This window comes from Camelus bactrianus, chromosome 5 (assembly GCF_048773025.1).
Source record: "Camelus bactrianus isolate YW-2024 breed Bactrian camel chromosome 5, ASM4877302v1, whole genome shotgun sequence".
NCBI classification, from domain to species: Eukaryota; Metazoa; Chordata; class Mammalia; order Artiodactyla; family Camelidae; genus Camelus; species Camelus bactrianus.
In genome coordinates, this window is record NC_133543.1 from 58,371,152 (window position 1) to 58,386,751 (window position 15,600).

The window sequence follows — 15,600 nt, forward strand, 5'->3', positions numbered from 1 at the left end:
TCGGTAATTATAAACATTGAACAGATGGGAAAACGAGGTGATTTGAGTATGGGCATTCTGTTTCAATCTCACAGCTACTAGGCAGCAGGGATTTGACCAAGTCCGACACAAAGTCAGCTTTATAACCCCACCTCCTAACATTTTAGTATGAAAAACTTTCCAACACACAGGAACAAATGAACTTTACTACCCTATTACCGCGGTCTTACAGCCTCTACTTGGATTCTGTCATTAACATTTAACTGCACGTATTTAATTTATTACACATCCTTCTGTCCATCTCTTTAGCCATCAAATCACCTTATTTCCAAGTGAATACCCAAAGACTTTTACCTAAACCACTTAAGGCCTGGGTTAGGATTTGGAAGGGGAGGTATGTTAACTACCTCGGTGATGCTAAGAAAAGCTGCAGCATTGAGCCTGCTATATCTGCTTTGCTTTAAAGTTTGCAAAATTCCATGAATCGGAAAATTATTGTCAGTTATATAAGATGATGATCATTTCCAAACAGGATTTAAAAAAAATTATAAAGCCTAGGGGGAAGCCCCATTTTTTTGAAATGAAATAAACTCAAGTTTGCTTCCATGTTTTATATTCTAAATGAAGTTGTGTCTGTCTAATAAGCGGGGATGACAAAACCGCTCCTAGCGGTTTCTTGCCGGACGACTCTCAGCGGCACGCTGCCTGCCTTGGAGATACTTTCTCGGACTCCCTCAGTGTGAGGAGGATACGAAGGAAACATACATAGGAAGTTTTTTCTTTTCTTTGGTTCTTCTTCCTTTTTTTTTTTTTTTTAAAAAAACAGTCACCGGAAGGACCTGAGGCTGTTTTGAAAAACCTGCGAGGCCTAAGTCACTGCCTGCAGGACGCGTGCGCTGAGAGCTCGTCCTCGGGTCCGTCCGCGGGCTGCGCGCGCAGCGGAGTCCGAGTCGGGCTGTCCTGGGAGCTGAGGCTTAGGCCCCGGCGGCCGGTGTGTCCAGGCTTCAGCAGCAGCGGGGACAGTGGGAGCCCCGGGACCGCCAGCCGAGGGCTGAGGGAGGCTGAGGTCGCAGAGTCAGAGCCCCGGCGGCCCGCCCTCCTCACGCAGCCTCCGGCCCCGCTCCTCCAACCCCGCCGCCGGGGAGGGGTTTCCCAGGATGAGCCGGCCCCTTTCATCCAGGAAGTGAAAGCGACGCCGGGGTCAATGAAAACAAACGAGGAGCCTGGAGGGAAAAGAAGGCAGTCCCTGAGGAGGAAGCGCCGAGGCGCGGGAGGGAGCAGTGGGACAGCGGAAGCGCGAGCGGGAGGGGGGCCGCGGCCGCAGTTTTACCGCCGCCGCCGCCGCCGCCGCCGCCGCCAGGGCTCTCCCAGGGATGTCTGAGCCCGCGCCTTGCGGCCCCCGAGCTCCACGCGGCGACCGTCGTCCCGGCCTCTGAGGGCCGCCACGTCCCGGCGGCGCGCGCGGGCTGAGGGAGGCTCGGTGCCGGCTGGGGGCGGGCCGGGAGGGGCTGTCCAGGCTCCGCGCTTCCCTCATCACCGCGGCAGGCGCCGGGCCGGGAGGATGCGCGGCGCCGGGCTCTGAAGCATGGAGGGGGTTCTGTACAAGTGGACCAACTATCTCACAGGTATGAGGGCCCGGCTGCTCCGGGGGGGTGGCGGGGAGGCTGCGGAGCAGGCAAGTCAGGGGCTCCTCCTCTCTCTGCCTGGCCGGCCGGGACCCTCACATAGAATTGGCTCTGTTTGGTTCCTGGGCTTAATCCCTCTCTCTGTCCCTTGGAAGAACCATTTGGCCTCTGCAGGAGACAGTTCGAGACTACCCACCATCCCGAGGATGGGAAGTGCATCCGACCACTTCTTTGCTTGTGTAGTAATATTTGTTTCCTCCTATAGCTTCCTGAACAATTCCTGGTCACTCTGCGTAAGTCGTTGCATTCTGTCTATTCACACTCATTTCAGCATTTTGTTAATAACTGATTGTTGGGATATAGAATGAAATATAAACTGGAATGGACCCTTTAAGATCAAGATTTAATTTTAAGAAATATTTTCACTACTTCTTTTAATTTTCCCTAGCAACACTGTGTATTTTAAAATTTCTTTTGTTGAAATTGTTCGAGCATAGCAAGCATGATTTTGAAAGCTGTCTCCAGGTAATATTCTCTTAGGGGTTGATCATCAATGAAGTATCTTTATGGTTTAAAATTCAAGTGTGTGAGAAGTTGTGGAAGAAAGTGTAATACACAGAAGGTGGAGCAGGCAAGTCAATTTCACCCACGAAAGCGGTTGAAAGGAAGAACTCCAAAGAGCTAGGTATTTCTGTAGAAATGAGAGACCAGCAAGAAAGGGCCCTTTTCCATGACACCAACAGCCTGGTATTAGAGCCTTAAATCTGAGTTGCATCCCCATCTCTGCCATCAACTAACAGTAAGGATAAGTCACTTTCTCTAATCTCAGTCTGATAGGGCCAGGGTGATCAACTAGTTTATCCTGAAGGTGTTTTCCAACTTCAGAATTCTATGATCTCCCCAAATTAGAGGAAATGTTAGAATTCTATGATCTCACCAAATTAAAGGAAGGGGAATGGATTTAAAGTAAGTTTAAAGACCAAACAGATTTCTTGGTCTAGTATAATAGGCAAATCTTGATTATTGCTTGCTTATTCACTGTTCCAACTGTTCCACTGTTATACTGAGCCCTTTAGTAATTGTATGGTACATTCAACTTGTGTCCACCTGACCTCGTACAAAATCTGCACGTAAACACTTCGAGACATACACACTGAGCTACAATTATCTCTTCTTTTGATTAATTGGGATGCTGAAGACAGACTAATAGCAGCAAATGCTTTAACATTTATGATACATGGATGTTTTATTTGTTTACTTTGAAATGTCACTATTTCTATGACTGATATGTTTTAACAGGAAACTTTTGTTTTGCATTTGATTATGCCTTTTAAATTTTCAGTCTTACTGTTTCACAACATTGACATTTTTGAAGAATAAAGACGAGTTAATTTTGTATATTGTCCCTTAGTTTGGAGCTGTCTGGTGTTTCCTCATGATTAGGTTCAAGTTATACTGTTTTAACAAAAACACCATATAATTGATGTTAAGTTCTCAGAAGGCACATGATGTCAATTTGTCAGTTATTGATGATGTTAACTTTGATCCACAGACACAGTGTTTTACATCCTACAGTTTCACTCACAGTAATATTTCTCATGTCTTTCAAAATTTTTGGAAACATCATTTCAGTGTCTATACAGTATTTCATTTGTTGACATGTCATAATTTGTTTACAAGCCATGTTTCTGTTTCATGTGTCACTGCATTGCTAAGGACTTACAGCATTATATAATAATAGAGTTAGCAGACTCCTGATTTTTAGTGGAAATACTTTCAGTGTTTTGCCACGACTATTTTATTGGCTGTTGATTTAATATAAGTTTTTCAAAGTGTTGGAGAAATACTTTTTATAGATATGATGAAAATTCAAGAACCAAGAAATATCTACTTGTTCAATTAATTCATTAATTAATGACCATAAACCTGTAATTGCCCACCCCAACTCCAATACATACATCGTGCAATAATGTGTGTCTGAGCTATCTGAGCTATGTTTATTGACTATGCTTTGTTCTCTTTCTCTCTGGAAATTGTCTCTTGTTTATCAAAAACAGCCCCTCAGGATAAATACATTTCATCAGCAATTTCAAGTTCTATTCTCTCATTCTGGGCTCTGGAAAACTTTTTTTTTTTTAATTGAAGTGTAGTTAGTTTACAATGTGTCAATTTCTGGTGTACAGCACAATACTTCAGTCATATAGAAGCATACATATATTCGTTTTCATATTCTTTCTCACCATAGGTTACTGCAAGATGTTGAATATAGTTCCCTGTGCTATACAGTATAAACTTGTTTGTCTATTTTATGTATATTAGTTAGTATCTGCAAATCTAGAACTCCCAGTTTATCCCTTCCCAGCCCCTGCTCTGGGAAACTGTTTAAAAATGAGGCATATATTTTTTGTTAGGCATTTTCACATGGGCAGTTGTGAGAACAGTTATACTGTTTAGTTTAACTTTAAGACAGTAGTTACTCTGCTTTGAGATGCAAGCATCTCATTGCAACATTCATAAGCACAAGCCTTGGGAGGTCATATGAGGAACCACTTATGCATAGACCAGAGGAATGGGTGATTACTAAGTCATGATTTATTCCTGGAGCAAAATGTGCTCTCAGTGACCCACTTTCTCATCTCCTATCACTGGGCACCAACTGGTTGAGCTTTTAACCATGTGTGCTTAAGGTTTTAATCTTTGCAGAGCATTTCAGTTAACTGCTAGTAAGCATTGTAGGAACTTGATGAAATGAAATCTTTTGTTTGGAAGAATTCCATTTTTAACATTTAAATTTGGCCCAGTGGCATGCTGCTTATTACCTTTGGTTCATCTTAGGTCAGAAGGATGAGCAACTCTTTATACTAAGTGATCTTTAAGGAACCTTCCAGTTTGATGATAGTGTTTTTTGAGAATCCTTTGTAGAGAACAAGAATTTCAGTAACATTTGGTAGTTTGAGATAAAAAGAATGTGTTTTTTGAAAAGATAATGAAAAAGGAAATAGCTATGAATCTTTCTCAAAGATATAGCCCTCATATATATATATGTCAGTCAATTAGAGATTGTTTTATTAAATACTTCTTCAAAAAGGTGTGTGGAGGTAATTAACAGTCTTAATTAGACGAATGTATTTTACTATGGTCCCCTTTCAAGTTGGTGCAAATTCTAAGTGAATCATTTTGCTCAATATTTGTTTTAAAGAGATAATGAATCAAAATAGTGCAGGTTTACAAAATCATAATTTGTCTTATAGGCACTAGACCTGGGGCAGAGGAGGGTATTTTCTCCGCACCTTGCTTATAATTTGTTTGCCAAGGTGAATTAATGTTTGGAAAGATACTGTTTTCATCATTTTATGCACCCCAATACAGTATTCTCTTATGAGGATACTGCATGTCTGTACTCATGCATAACAGGCAGTATCTCAGTCTTCTGGTATTTACTCATTCATTCATTCAGTTACTTGAGACGTACATTTTTTTTTTAAAGGACCTGTTACGTGCCAGGCGCCATTCCCGGTGCGGGGTATGCAGTGATGAACAAGATAGAGTTCATGTACCAAAAGAACATTTCCTTTTAATTTGCTAGGCCTCGTTAGGGAAAATAGTGTTTCATGAAAAGAATTTTCCAAGCATCTGAAACTTGTTTTCGAATATCCATCCCTCTGAACTGTATTATGACTTTCCCTGCTGTGAAATTTGACCTTTTTATGATGACTCAGCATTGTCATTTCAGAAGTGTTACCAGTAAAGCCTCTTGGGGAGGTAAATCCTGGATCTGTATCAAGATGTAAGGATGATTCCCCTATCTGTCACTGTCTTGGTACTCTTTGGCCCCTGAAAAACTAAATTGACTAATCATACAGCGGGCAGTGTCTAAAGTGACCAGGCTGAATGGTGATTTAATAGTCACAGAAAGAACAAGGACAGTCACAGTGCCTCCAGCATGGTCACCATGTTATTAATCAGTGAACTGTTGTAAATTAATAGCATACTTGATAAGATTTCAGGGAACACTGAGTTTGGTTTGTAAGAGTGGGAGTTGAGCTTCAAGGAAAGCCATCATCTTCACCCTCAGCTTTGCATTCGAGCCAAGTCTGTGATAGTTGTGTGCTGTAGTCACTGAATAAATGTTAAATGAATGATTGCACTAGCATTCTAGCATTTCTGCTTGAGCTGTGCAACAGCAGGGTAAGAAGAGAGCAGTGGTGGGAATCCATGCTCTCCCCACAGGGTATGCAACTTCTGTGTGAGAGACTGGAGTGCATTCAGCACTCACTGTGTGCAAGGGAGTTGGCTTAGTATTTTATAGGAGGGGGGAGGTCACCTTGCAGAATTAAGAATTAGAGGGCTAAGTGGCACCTGAGAGGTCTTCTTGTTCAGTCCACTCATTTTGGAGATTGGGGATTTTTGATATTTATTGAGATGAAAAGATTTGTCCCAGTTTATTCAACTAAAGAATGATAGAACTGGAGCTAGAATCCGTGTCTTCCTTTGCTTTTCCCATTGCATCATAACCCAACTCTATTTCCCTTAGAAAAAAGGGGGCAGTTGTGGTGTACTCTGTGTGGGGCTGTTTTTAAAGATGGGTCTTACGGGTTGTTAATGACAAGATTGTGAGCCACAATAAAGGTGTTATTCCCTGTAGTTATGCTGATCTAGAGGTTTCTCCAGAAATCTCTCCCGACAAATAGAGATTGATGCAAGAATATTTTGGGCAAGTCTTGGCAATTAAAAATTTCATTATCAAATTGTTGTTTTGGAGCCAAGAAATGACATGGATGGTAAATTTTGAAATCATAGTTTTCTATGTGATGAAAATAATTTTATATTGATCTTTTGTTATTTATGATCTTTGTAGGTTGGCAGCCTCGTTGGTTTGTTTTAGATAATGGAATCCTGTCCTACTATGATTCACAAGATGATGTTTGCAAAGGGAGCAAAGGAAGTATAAAGATGGCAGTTTGTGAAATTAAAGGTAAGTAAATATATGGAGTTAGATGAATTTGAAATTAGGTAAGTAAGCGGTTCTTCAGCATACTCCAAAAAAGAGGAGAAGAGCGCTTCTAACCAGGTAGGGATCTTCTGCTGCCATTTATTTCTTTAGCATTCAGGAGTGGCACTTGGCATTGTTAAACACAGTTTTTTGATATTTCTACCTCTATAAATATACTTTGAATTTACTAGTGCTGGTCTTCTGATTTGAACTTGAAAAGCAGTTTTTTATGGACGCAACTTCAGTGTCCATGCTGAGTCTACCAGTGTCTTCTTTCATTCTAGTAGAAAAGTATTATAAAGATTGGAAGCTGAACTCTAAAGGTCATGAGACCAGCCCAGTAGGATTTTGATGAAGTATGAAGACAGAGTGGTAAACTCTGGTTCTTTGCTGAATTGGAGATAAGCTCTCCTGGGTGATGGAGATGTTTTCCTTTCCTTTTCTTCTTCCTCTTTTTCTTTCTTTTTTTTTTTTTTTTGTTATCTTGAGACTTTTCAGGAATATTATAGGAAGCCCCTCCGTGGAATTTGTCAGATGTTTTCCTCATGATTAGACTGGGGCTTTGGGTTTTGGGGAGAAGATCACAGAGGTAAAGTGCCATTCTCATCTTATCATATCAGGAGTACATGCTATCAACATGACATATCACACTTTTTTTTCAAAGTATAATTTCCATTTAAAATTTTTTTTTTTCCCAGAGGACAATTTTTCTTCAGTCTTTAAGGACTTAGCTCATTATATGGGCTTTGGTAGAAGTCGTGGGGCAGCATCGACAGGTCTAAATTGGGATGGGGAGGTGTTTGGCCCATCCAGACTTCATGATTCCTGACTATCTTGTTGTGACTGGCACAACTCACTTAGTAATGCAGTTTCAATGTAAGTACAGCTTGGGAAACACATAGGCATTGAAGATGGTCACTTCAGAAATGTCCCTGATGGCTGCAGCCTCTTCCGTGTTTCCTAATGGCCCTAATGGTGTCCTCAGGCACAGCTGGTGCAGTGAATAGGCTGCAAGAGGCCTGACCCTTGTTGATACGACCATTGCTCCTTCTTTTCTTGGTCATTTTGGAAGTGAGGAGCTGAGAGATCAGCCGTATCACTCTTGATGTTAACCTTGACCGCCTGGCTGAGGTAGTGTCTGTCAGGTTTCTCCGCTGTAAAGTTACCCTCCCCACTCCTTTTCCATACTGTTCTGTTTTAAAGGGGAAGAGATAAAGCTCTAAGTCATGCTGTGATCTTCATGAAGGAAGGTTTCACGGACCATTGATTCATTTGTGTGCGTGGTAGGTTATGTGTGGGGTGGAAGTAGATAGGGAGAGATCAGACAAAATGATAATGAAAAGTATTGAATTCTTCAAAGAGAACTGAAAGAAAGACTAAAGCATTAGAGGAGAGAGTGTTAAACCCTGCAAGGGGTCATGGCCATATAAGATACAGAAGCACTTCAGCCTGGTGTGTTACTTGCATGTTCCCTGAACTATGTGGGGTGTAATTTTGTTGGTTTATTTTTATAACTCATACAAGAAAAGCATATTCAACGCATGAGTTTTTAATTTTTATTTTTTAAAATGATGGTTTTGTCTCATTTTATTCCTCAGATTTGATTCCAAATGAGATTTGATGAGCATCAAATCAAATTACATTCTAAGTTCAGAGATTTGCCAACCTTGAGGATATTTGAAAGACTTAGTGGCAGAATTCTAAGGCAACTCTAGAACTTTTTCAAGCCACAGCAGCATTTTTGTTATTGTTATTTGTTTAATCATTTAATTAAAGAGTAAGAATCAGAAATGGGCGTAAATCTTCAATATTGAGCCTTAAGAATGTTTACAAAATGAACACACTTGTAGAATCACCACCTACATCAAGAATTAGAATATTACCAGCTGGGATAATAATCTTGTCCCCTCAGCCACTAATCCCTCTAAAAGTTTACATTAATCTGACTTTTATCACCATAGATAAGTATTTCCTGCTTTTGAACATTTTATAAATGGAGTAAATCAGTATTTTCTTTTGTGTTTGGCTTCTTTAACTCGACACTGTGTTTGTGAAATTCGTCTATGTTATTCTGTGTAACACTTCACCATTCCTATTAATGTGTAATATTTTCATTGTATGAATGTCCCACAGTTTGGCTATCCATTCTAGTATTGATGGGTGTTTGTTTTTCACATTTGGGGAATATAGTAAGTAAAGCTGCCAGAAACATTCTTAAATATTTTTTTTTGATGTATATGTGTTTCTGTTCAGTATAGATGTAGAACTGGAGTGGAATTGCTGAGGCATTGGATATTCATACATTCAGCTTCAACAGATAATAAAGAAAAGATTACTCTTGACGTTTGCTAAAACAGTGAGGCACAAAGAAACAGACTCACAGATCGGGAGAACAAACCAGTGGTTACCAGTGAGGAGAGGGAAGAGGGAGGGGCAAGATATGGGTAGAGGCTTAAGAGATACAAACTACTAGGTATAAAATAAATAAGCTATAAGGGTATATTGTACAGCACAGGGAATATAGCCAATGTTTTATAATGACTGTAAATGGAGTATAATCTGTAAGATTTTTAAATCATTATGTTGTACACCTGAAACTAATACAATATTTTAAATCAACTATACTTCAATAAAAATGTTTTTTCAAAAACCCAGTAAGGCAGACTTTATTCAGGTCTGTCTGGATAGGTATAGGAGCTACTGCAATAGGGTTTTGCAGTAGGGGCGAGAAATTGGGCTCCACTCTGAGTACAACGAGGAAAAGTGGGAATTTATAGCCAAGGAGCAGAGTGGCGGAGGGCAGGGTGGGGGAATCAGTGGATGGAAAATTACTAAGAGGAAACTGAAGAGATAAAAGGGGGATTCTGGTTAAACAGACCTAACGGGATTTGTATGAAGGCAGGTCAAGGTGATCAGATATTACCTGGGGGGTGGCGGGAAGAGGAATTTGGTTCGATTTGGAGGGTGATCAGATATTGAGGGTAGGGAATTGGGGCTCAATTGACTTAGCAGGATGTTTGCTAAAATTAAACTCTGCTAGGACAGAGACAGAGAGGCCCAAGGTGGAGCATAGTCTAACAGAGGGCTCAGAGGAGCCTGACAGGTTTGATCAAGGAGAGACTCCTTGTCACAGATAGTGACAAACTGTTTACCAAAGGATTGTACCAATTTATTTTTTCAACTTGCAGAGTATGACAGTTCCAGTTGCTTTTCATCCTTGCCAAAACTTGGCATGAGCAGTTTTAAGATTTCGAGTACTTCTAGAGTACATTGTGCTGTTTCATGGTGGTTTTAACTTGTATTTTTTTCAGTAACTAATGGTGTTGAGTATTTTTTCAGATATTAATTAGCCATTTGAACATCCTTTTCTTTTGAAGTCCCTTTTCAAGCCTTTGGCCCCGTTTCTAAATTGGGCTATCTTTCATATTGATTCGTAGAAATTCTTTATACAGCCTGAATGAATTTTTGTCCTGCAAATACTTCTCCTGATTTGTAGTTTGCATTTTCATTCTGTTAGTGATATCTTTTGATGAACAGAAGTTTTTGATTTTAATAAAATCCAATGTCAAAAATTTTTTTTCATTAGAACTTTTTGTGTTCCATATAAGAAATCTCTTGAAGGTTTATTGGTTTACCTTTTATACTTAGGTCTATTTTAGCCTGTGATAGACGTAAAATTTATTTTTGTATGTGGTGTCAGGTAGGGGTCAAGATTCATTTTTTTCCACATGGGTATCTAATTGACTGAGCACCATGTATTGAAAAGAACAACCTTTCACCAACTACATCATAAGGACATTATTGTCAAAAAGCAAGTGACTGTGTGTGTGTAGGTCTTTTTCTGTACTGTCTTTTGTTCCATGGGCCTGTTTTTCTATTCTTGTGCCAGTATCACACTATCTTGATTTCTTTAGCTTTACACTTCTTAGTATCTGATAGCCTAAGTCTTCTCACATTGTGCTTTTTAAGCATTGTCTTGGCTGTTATTGGCTTTTTGCATTTTTTTATATGTTTTAGAATCTGCTTATAAATTTCTACAAATATCTGCTGGAATTTTCATTGGAATTGAGTCTGTATATCATTTTGGGGGGGAGAATTATGTTCCTGACAAGTCTTCTGATCCATTAAGCTGTATATTCCTGTATTTAATTAGGTCTTTAATTTCTCTCAGTAATGTTTTACAGTTTTATAGAGATTTTGTCCATTTTTTCCTAGCAACTTGATGTTTTGGGAGCATTGTTCTTAAATTTGTTACCTTCTCAGGTTACTACTTTGGAGGGGAGAACCCTTGACTGACCCATAAATTCTGATATATTTAAAAATGGAACTAAAATCTTATTACAGTTTCATCTTGTAGCAACATCTTTGGAAATTAGAGCATTATTTTCTTTTAAGGTAGCTATTGGTGCTTTCATTAGTATTAGCAAGTAGCAAAAAGAATTACTCTGGGAACTTTGGGATTTCAGTAGTTCAGTAGTCGTAGACAAAATTTTTTGCACCCATCATTGATTGTTGCATGTTTATGTATTTCGCTGTTTACATCCAAGAATGGTCTATATAAGTAGAATAATAAGATAGCAAAACTTTTGTGGCACTTATTTGCCATAGTACACAGCATTTGATCAACATTTTCAGTAATTAATCATCTAAATTAGAGCTTCTGCCAGACTTTCTGGGCCCCTCATAATTTGGCTCCACTCAGCTTGTCCACTCATGAATATCATTACTTTGTAATCCCACACAAGGCTCTATTTAGGCCTGTCTCCTGGCCGCCTCAGTACATATTGTATTTAGTTCCTCATCTAGGCCTTTTCTTTTCCATTTTCCTCTTAATTAAATCCTGCTGTCCTCAAATCCTTCTTGAAGACTTTTAAAATTTCTTGCCTCTTCTTACCTTTCATTATAATTACACATGAAGTCTCTGTACCAAAGAGTTCAACATTTAGGTGTTCTGAATATTTTTAGCTTATCATTTTGTTTCCTGGGTAAACTTGTTCCTTTTATTAGAGCAAAGACATCTTTTTCCTCCTCTCCTATCTTCGCCTCTACCAGCACTGCTCTGAGCAGAGTAAATACTTGTTGATTAATGACAGTATAACACAAATTCAGTCTTGCTACAGAGATTTAGTATTGGCTCAGCATAATTCTTCATTAAGTCTCTTTTGTCAGAGATCCAGGGTAGGGGGCTGTGTGTAGAAGAGGAAAAGGAGGGTGTTGAGGGAGAGATGTTAAAACACTCATGCAAGTGATTTTGATATGCTTATTAGTTGAAGGCTATTATCTTAATGGAAGGTGACCTTGGTTACTATTTATTGTACTTTATCTCTATGCCAGGCACTAACCTAGGCTTGGGGTGGGTACCAAAACACAGACTGCTTTCAAAGACATTAGTGAAAAATGTGTAGTGTGACAGTGCACATAAATTTAAGGTGGTACAGGTGGCCCCAAGGGAGTCAGTTCTTAGATCTCACTTTTCAGTTGTTAATTCATTGCTGTTTTCTTTTTCATATTCTGCCGTCACTTTGACACCACTGCCAGCCTGGATATATGTAAGAATGATAGCTTGGAGGTTGCCACTGGATAGCTCCTTAGGGAGTGGCACTGTCTGCCTCTTGAGTCATGGTTTGTTGTTTCAGGTCTGAAACATCTAATACTGTGTAAGTGATGATTTGATTCTCCCTAAATTACTTAAGTTCATTACTGTATTTCCCCTTTGTTTATCATTATAGTCCATTCAGCAGACAACACAAGAATGGAATTAATCATTCCAGGAGAGCAGCATTTCTATATGAAGGCAGTAAATGCAGCTGAAAGACAGAGGTGGCTGGTTGCTCTGGGAAGCTCCAAAGCCTGTTTGACTGATACTAGGACTAAAAAGGAAAAAGGTAACTATACATTTTTCCTTTGTGGTGAGAATATTTTCTTAAACATGAATGTAAGTTGTCATGTTCACTTATAGTACTCCATCCCAAAGAAATAATCAGAAATATAGAAGGTCGATGTACAAATCTTCAGATGTTCATTATAATGGAAAATTTGTAAACATTGCCAAGGTTTAAATTTAGGGGAATGGTTCAGTAAACTGGATAGTGCTTCCATAGGCTGATATATTATGTAGCCAGTAAAATGTTTACATGGAATTTTGATGATGTGAGAAAATGCCCAAAGTTAAATGATAATTGAAAAGAGCAGCATTCAAAATTACATAGCTTTTCCTTGGCCAGCTCAGGAAAGATATATAAGAACTGGTCAAGTTGTTACTTTTGGAAATGGAATTCATGGGAAGGAGACTCACTTTTTTCACTGTATACCCTTTGTACTTTTTCACATTATCATGTATAAATATTGCCAATTAAAAAAGATGAAATAAAAATCAAAAGCAAAGCAAATAATTTATGATATTAGTTCAATTATATGAAGATATAATGTGAAAATAATAACAGTGTTTAAATCTTGGTAATGAGATAACTGGTTTTTTTCTATGTAGTTTTGATTTTTAAAATTTTTCACTGAGTTTGTATTTTATAATTAAAAACAATGGAAGTTATTTAAGTTAGCAAAAGCAACTAAATTATGGGTATTGAAAAATGAAGGCTGAGGATCGAATTTATAACAATTTTCAAATATATGAAAGAACACTCTGGGTAGAGTATGGTGAAGGGTAGAACAAGAAGGAATGAATAGCTGTAATAGCCAAAAGGTGGAAATAACCCAAGTGTCCATAAGCAGATGAATGGATAAACCTAGTATGGTGTGTGTGTATATATGTATATATATTGGAATATTACTGAGCCTTAAAAAGAAAGTTCTGACATATTCCACACTGATGAATCTTGGATACATGCTAAGTGAAATAAGCCAGTCACAAAAGGACAAACGTTGCATGATTCCACTTCTATGGAAAGTCAAATTCATAGAGACTAAAAGTGGAGTGGTGATTTCTAGGGTTTATGGGAGGGAGAAATGAGGACTTAGTGTTTAATGTGTACATCTTCTGTTGGAGAGGATGAAAAAGTTCTGGAGATGGATGGTAGTAATGGATGTACAGCAACATAAGTGTACTTAATGCTGTCGAACTGTATAGTTAAAAATAGTAACTTTTGTTATATATATTTTACTACCATTAAAAAGAAGACGTGGACTTAGATTTGGATAGAGATTAATTTAGGTTAGGATAAGTGGGCATATAGAGCTGCTTTGGTTCACTCTGGCTAGAGCGGCTTTGTGGCTGTACCACAAAGCAGTGCTACTGACTCAAAGAATATGGAGAAGCACCAGGATCTACTGTGCATATTTTTCCTCCCTCTTTTGCTGCTTACACATCTAGTTTAGAAGGTTTTGGTAAGTGAGTGGCTGAGATTATGGCTGGTTGTTTAGTCTGTCTGGAAGTATTAAAGAAAAAGTAGGCTCTTAATAAAAAAATTCCTAAAACAGTATTATGTGAAAATGAAGCTATGAAAGGAACAGAAGAAAATAAATATTTATATACAGCAATTTTAATTACATAAAAATGAAAAAAACTTCTGTATACCAATATGCAATAAAGAAAATTGAAAGAAAGCTCACAGATCTTGAAAGTATTTTCAGTATATATATAGGACAGATGAAAGATTGCCATCTTTAATGCATAAAGACTTTTATAAATTATCAAAATCAATTTATATATTATTAAGAGAAAACCCAAATATCAGAACTGGAAAAATGTGTAAAGGACAAGAAAAGCCAATTCACAAAAAAAGAAATACAACTATTTATTAGATGAAAGATGAGTAATGGAATGGAAATATTCTGTATGAGGCATTCATTGCCATCACCCTGTCTCTGAAAGCTGATCTACCTAAACTTCATGACAGACGTATGACTATGAGTTTTCTTCCAGTTACCTAAAGAGAAGGTGTTTCCTCAGGGCGCTTATATTCTGTTTCCAAGGTCTCATCTCTTAAGCTATAGGTATTTCTATCTATTGCCTTGCTTTTTAATGATTCCAGTTGTTGTTTTGCCCCCAAAATATGAAAATGATCTAAATGAATGTTTGTATATTTCGTTTCAGAAATAAGTGAAACCAGTGAATCTCTGAAAACCAAAATGTCTGAGCTTCGCCTCTACTGTGACCTCCTAATGCAGCAAGTTCATACAATCCAAGAATTTGTTCACCATGATGAGAATTGTTCATCTCCCAGCATAGAGGTAGATCAGAGATGTTCCTTTCATGTCTGATTATGCTTTGCAGCACGTTGGTGGGTGAGCTTCTTCCCATAAGATGACAGAGAAGCATTTTCAAAATGCATTATTCTCAGCCATTCTGACCTCTCCAGATGTAGAGTATCTGGAAATTTGTAGCATCTTACAGATTAATGTGTGTACAACCAGAGTAAAGCAGGAAGCAGCACATTTGTCCGAGGAATCAGGCCTGTCTTTGAAGCCAGTTGATAATTTGGTGGTTGGGGTGGGGAAGAAGCTTTCCAGGCTGACTGCGTGAATTTATTGGACAACTGCTATTCTCTTTCTTTTGTAGTAAGATCCTAGCTTAACTACTGAAGAGTTGATAATTTAGCCTTATAAAGTCACTTTAAAAAATCCTTTTCAAAACAGTGATGTAGCAATCAAAATTCAGATTTGTGGGACCTGACTATGAAACAGACTCAGTCTTTCTGATAAAGTGGGACCAGTGAGCCTTACTGCTCTCTGGATGAAGTGCCAGCATGGTTCCTTGTCCCCTTTTGCCTGACTTGGGAGAAGTGGGATGACAAATCTTCCCACCTCCCCTGCGGCCTGCCCCTACTGGGGAGGAATCTTGGGTGAGGTGGGTCTCATTTGGTTCAAGTGCGTTAAACCCTGAGGCACTTACTGTTTCACCACAGGCCCTCTGGAAGTAGGCGCCCTCACATCTGCTCCCGTGGCTCAGGGACAGTGTTAGGGACCCAGCTTGTGCCATCCTTCCACTCTGCTGTTCTTGGTGTGTTGGGATTTTCTCCTTATGCCTGAGGCTTTAAGGTGACTGCA

General features: G+C 38.9%; 1 protein-coding gene and 1 pseudogene across 1 annotated transcript in view; one reads left to right on the top strand and one right to left on the bottom strand.

The window, feature by feature from the left end:
* The first annotated feature begins 829 nt into the window (after positions 1–829).
* The window catches only part of PLEKHA3 (pleckstrin homology domain containing A3), a 33,764-nt gene continuing 18,993 nt past the window's right edge, over positions 830–15,600 (top strand). The window contains exons 1-4 of the mRNA XM_074363966.1: positions 830–1,604; positions 6,463–6,579; positions 12,327–12,482; positions 14,648–14,784. Coding sequence (XP_074220067.1) covers positions 1,565–1,604; positions 6,463–6,579; positions 12,327–12,482; positions 14,648–14,784 — 450 coding nt within the window. The 5' untranslated portion in view covers positions 830–1,564. The remainder of the gene's footprint in view (positions 1,605–6,462; positions 6,580–12,326; positions 12,483–14,647; positions 14,785–15,600) is intronic.
* On the bottom strand, positions 6,596–7,661 carry LOC123618312 (small ribosomal subunit protein eS26 pseudogene; annotated as a pseudogene).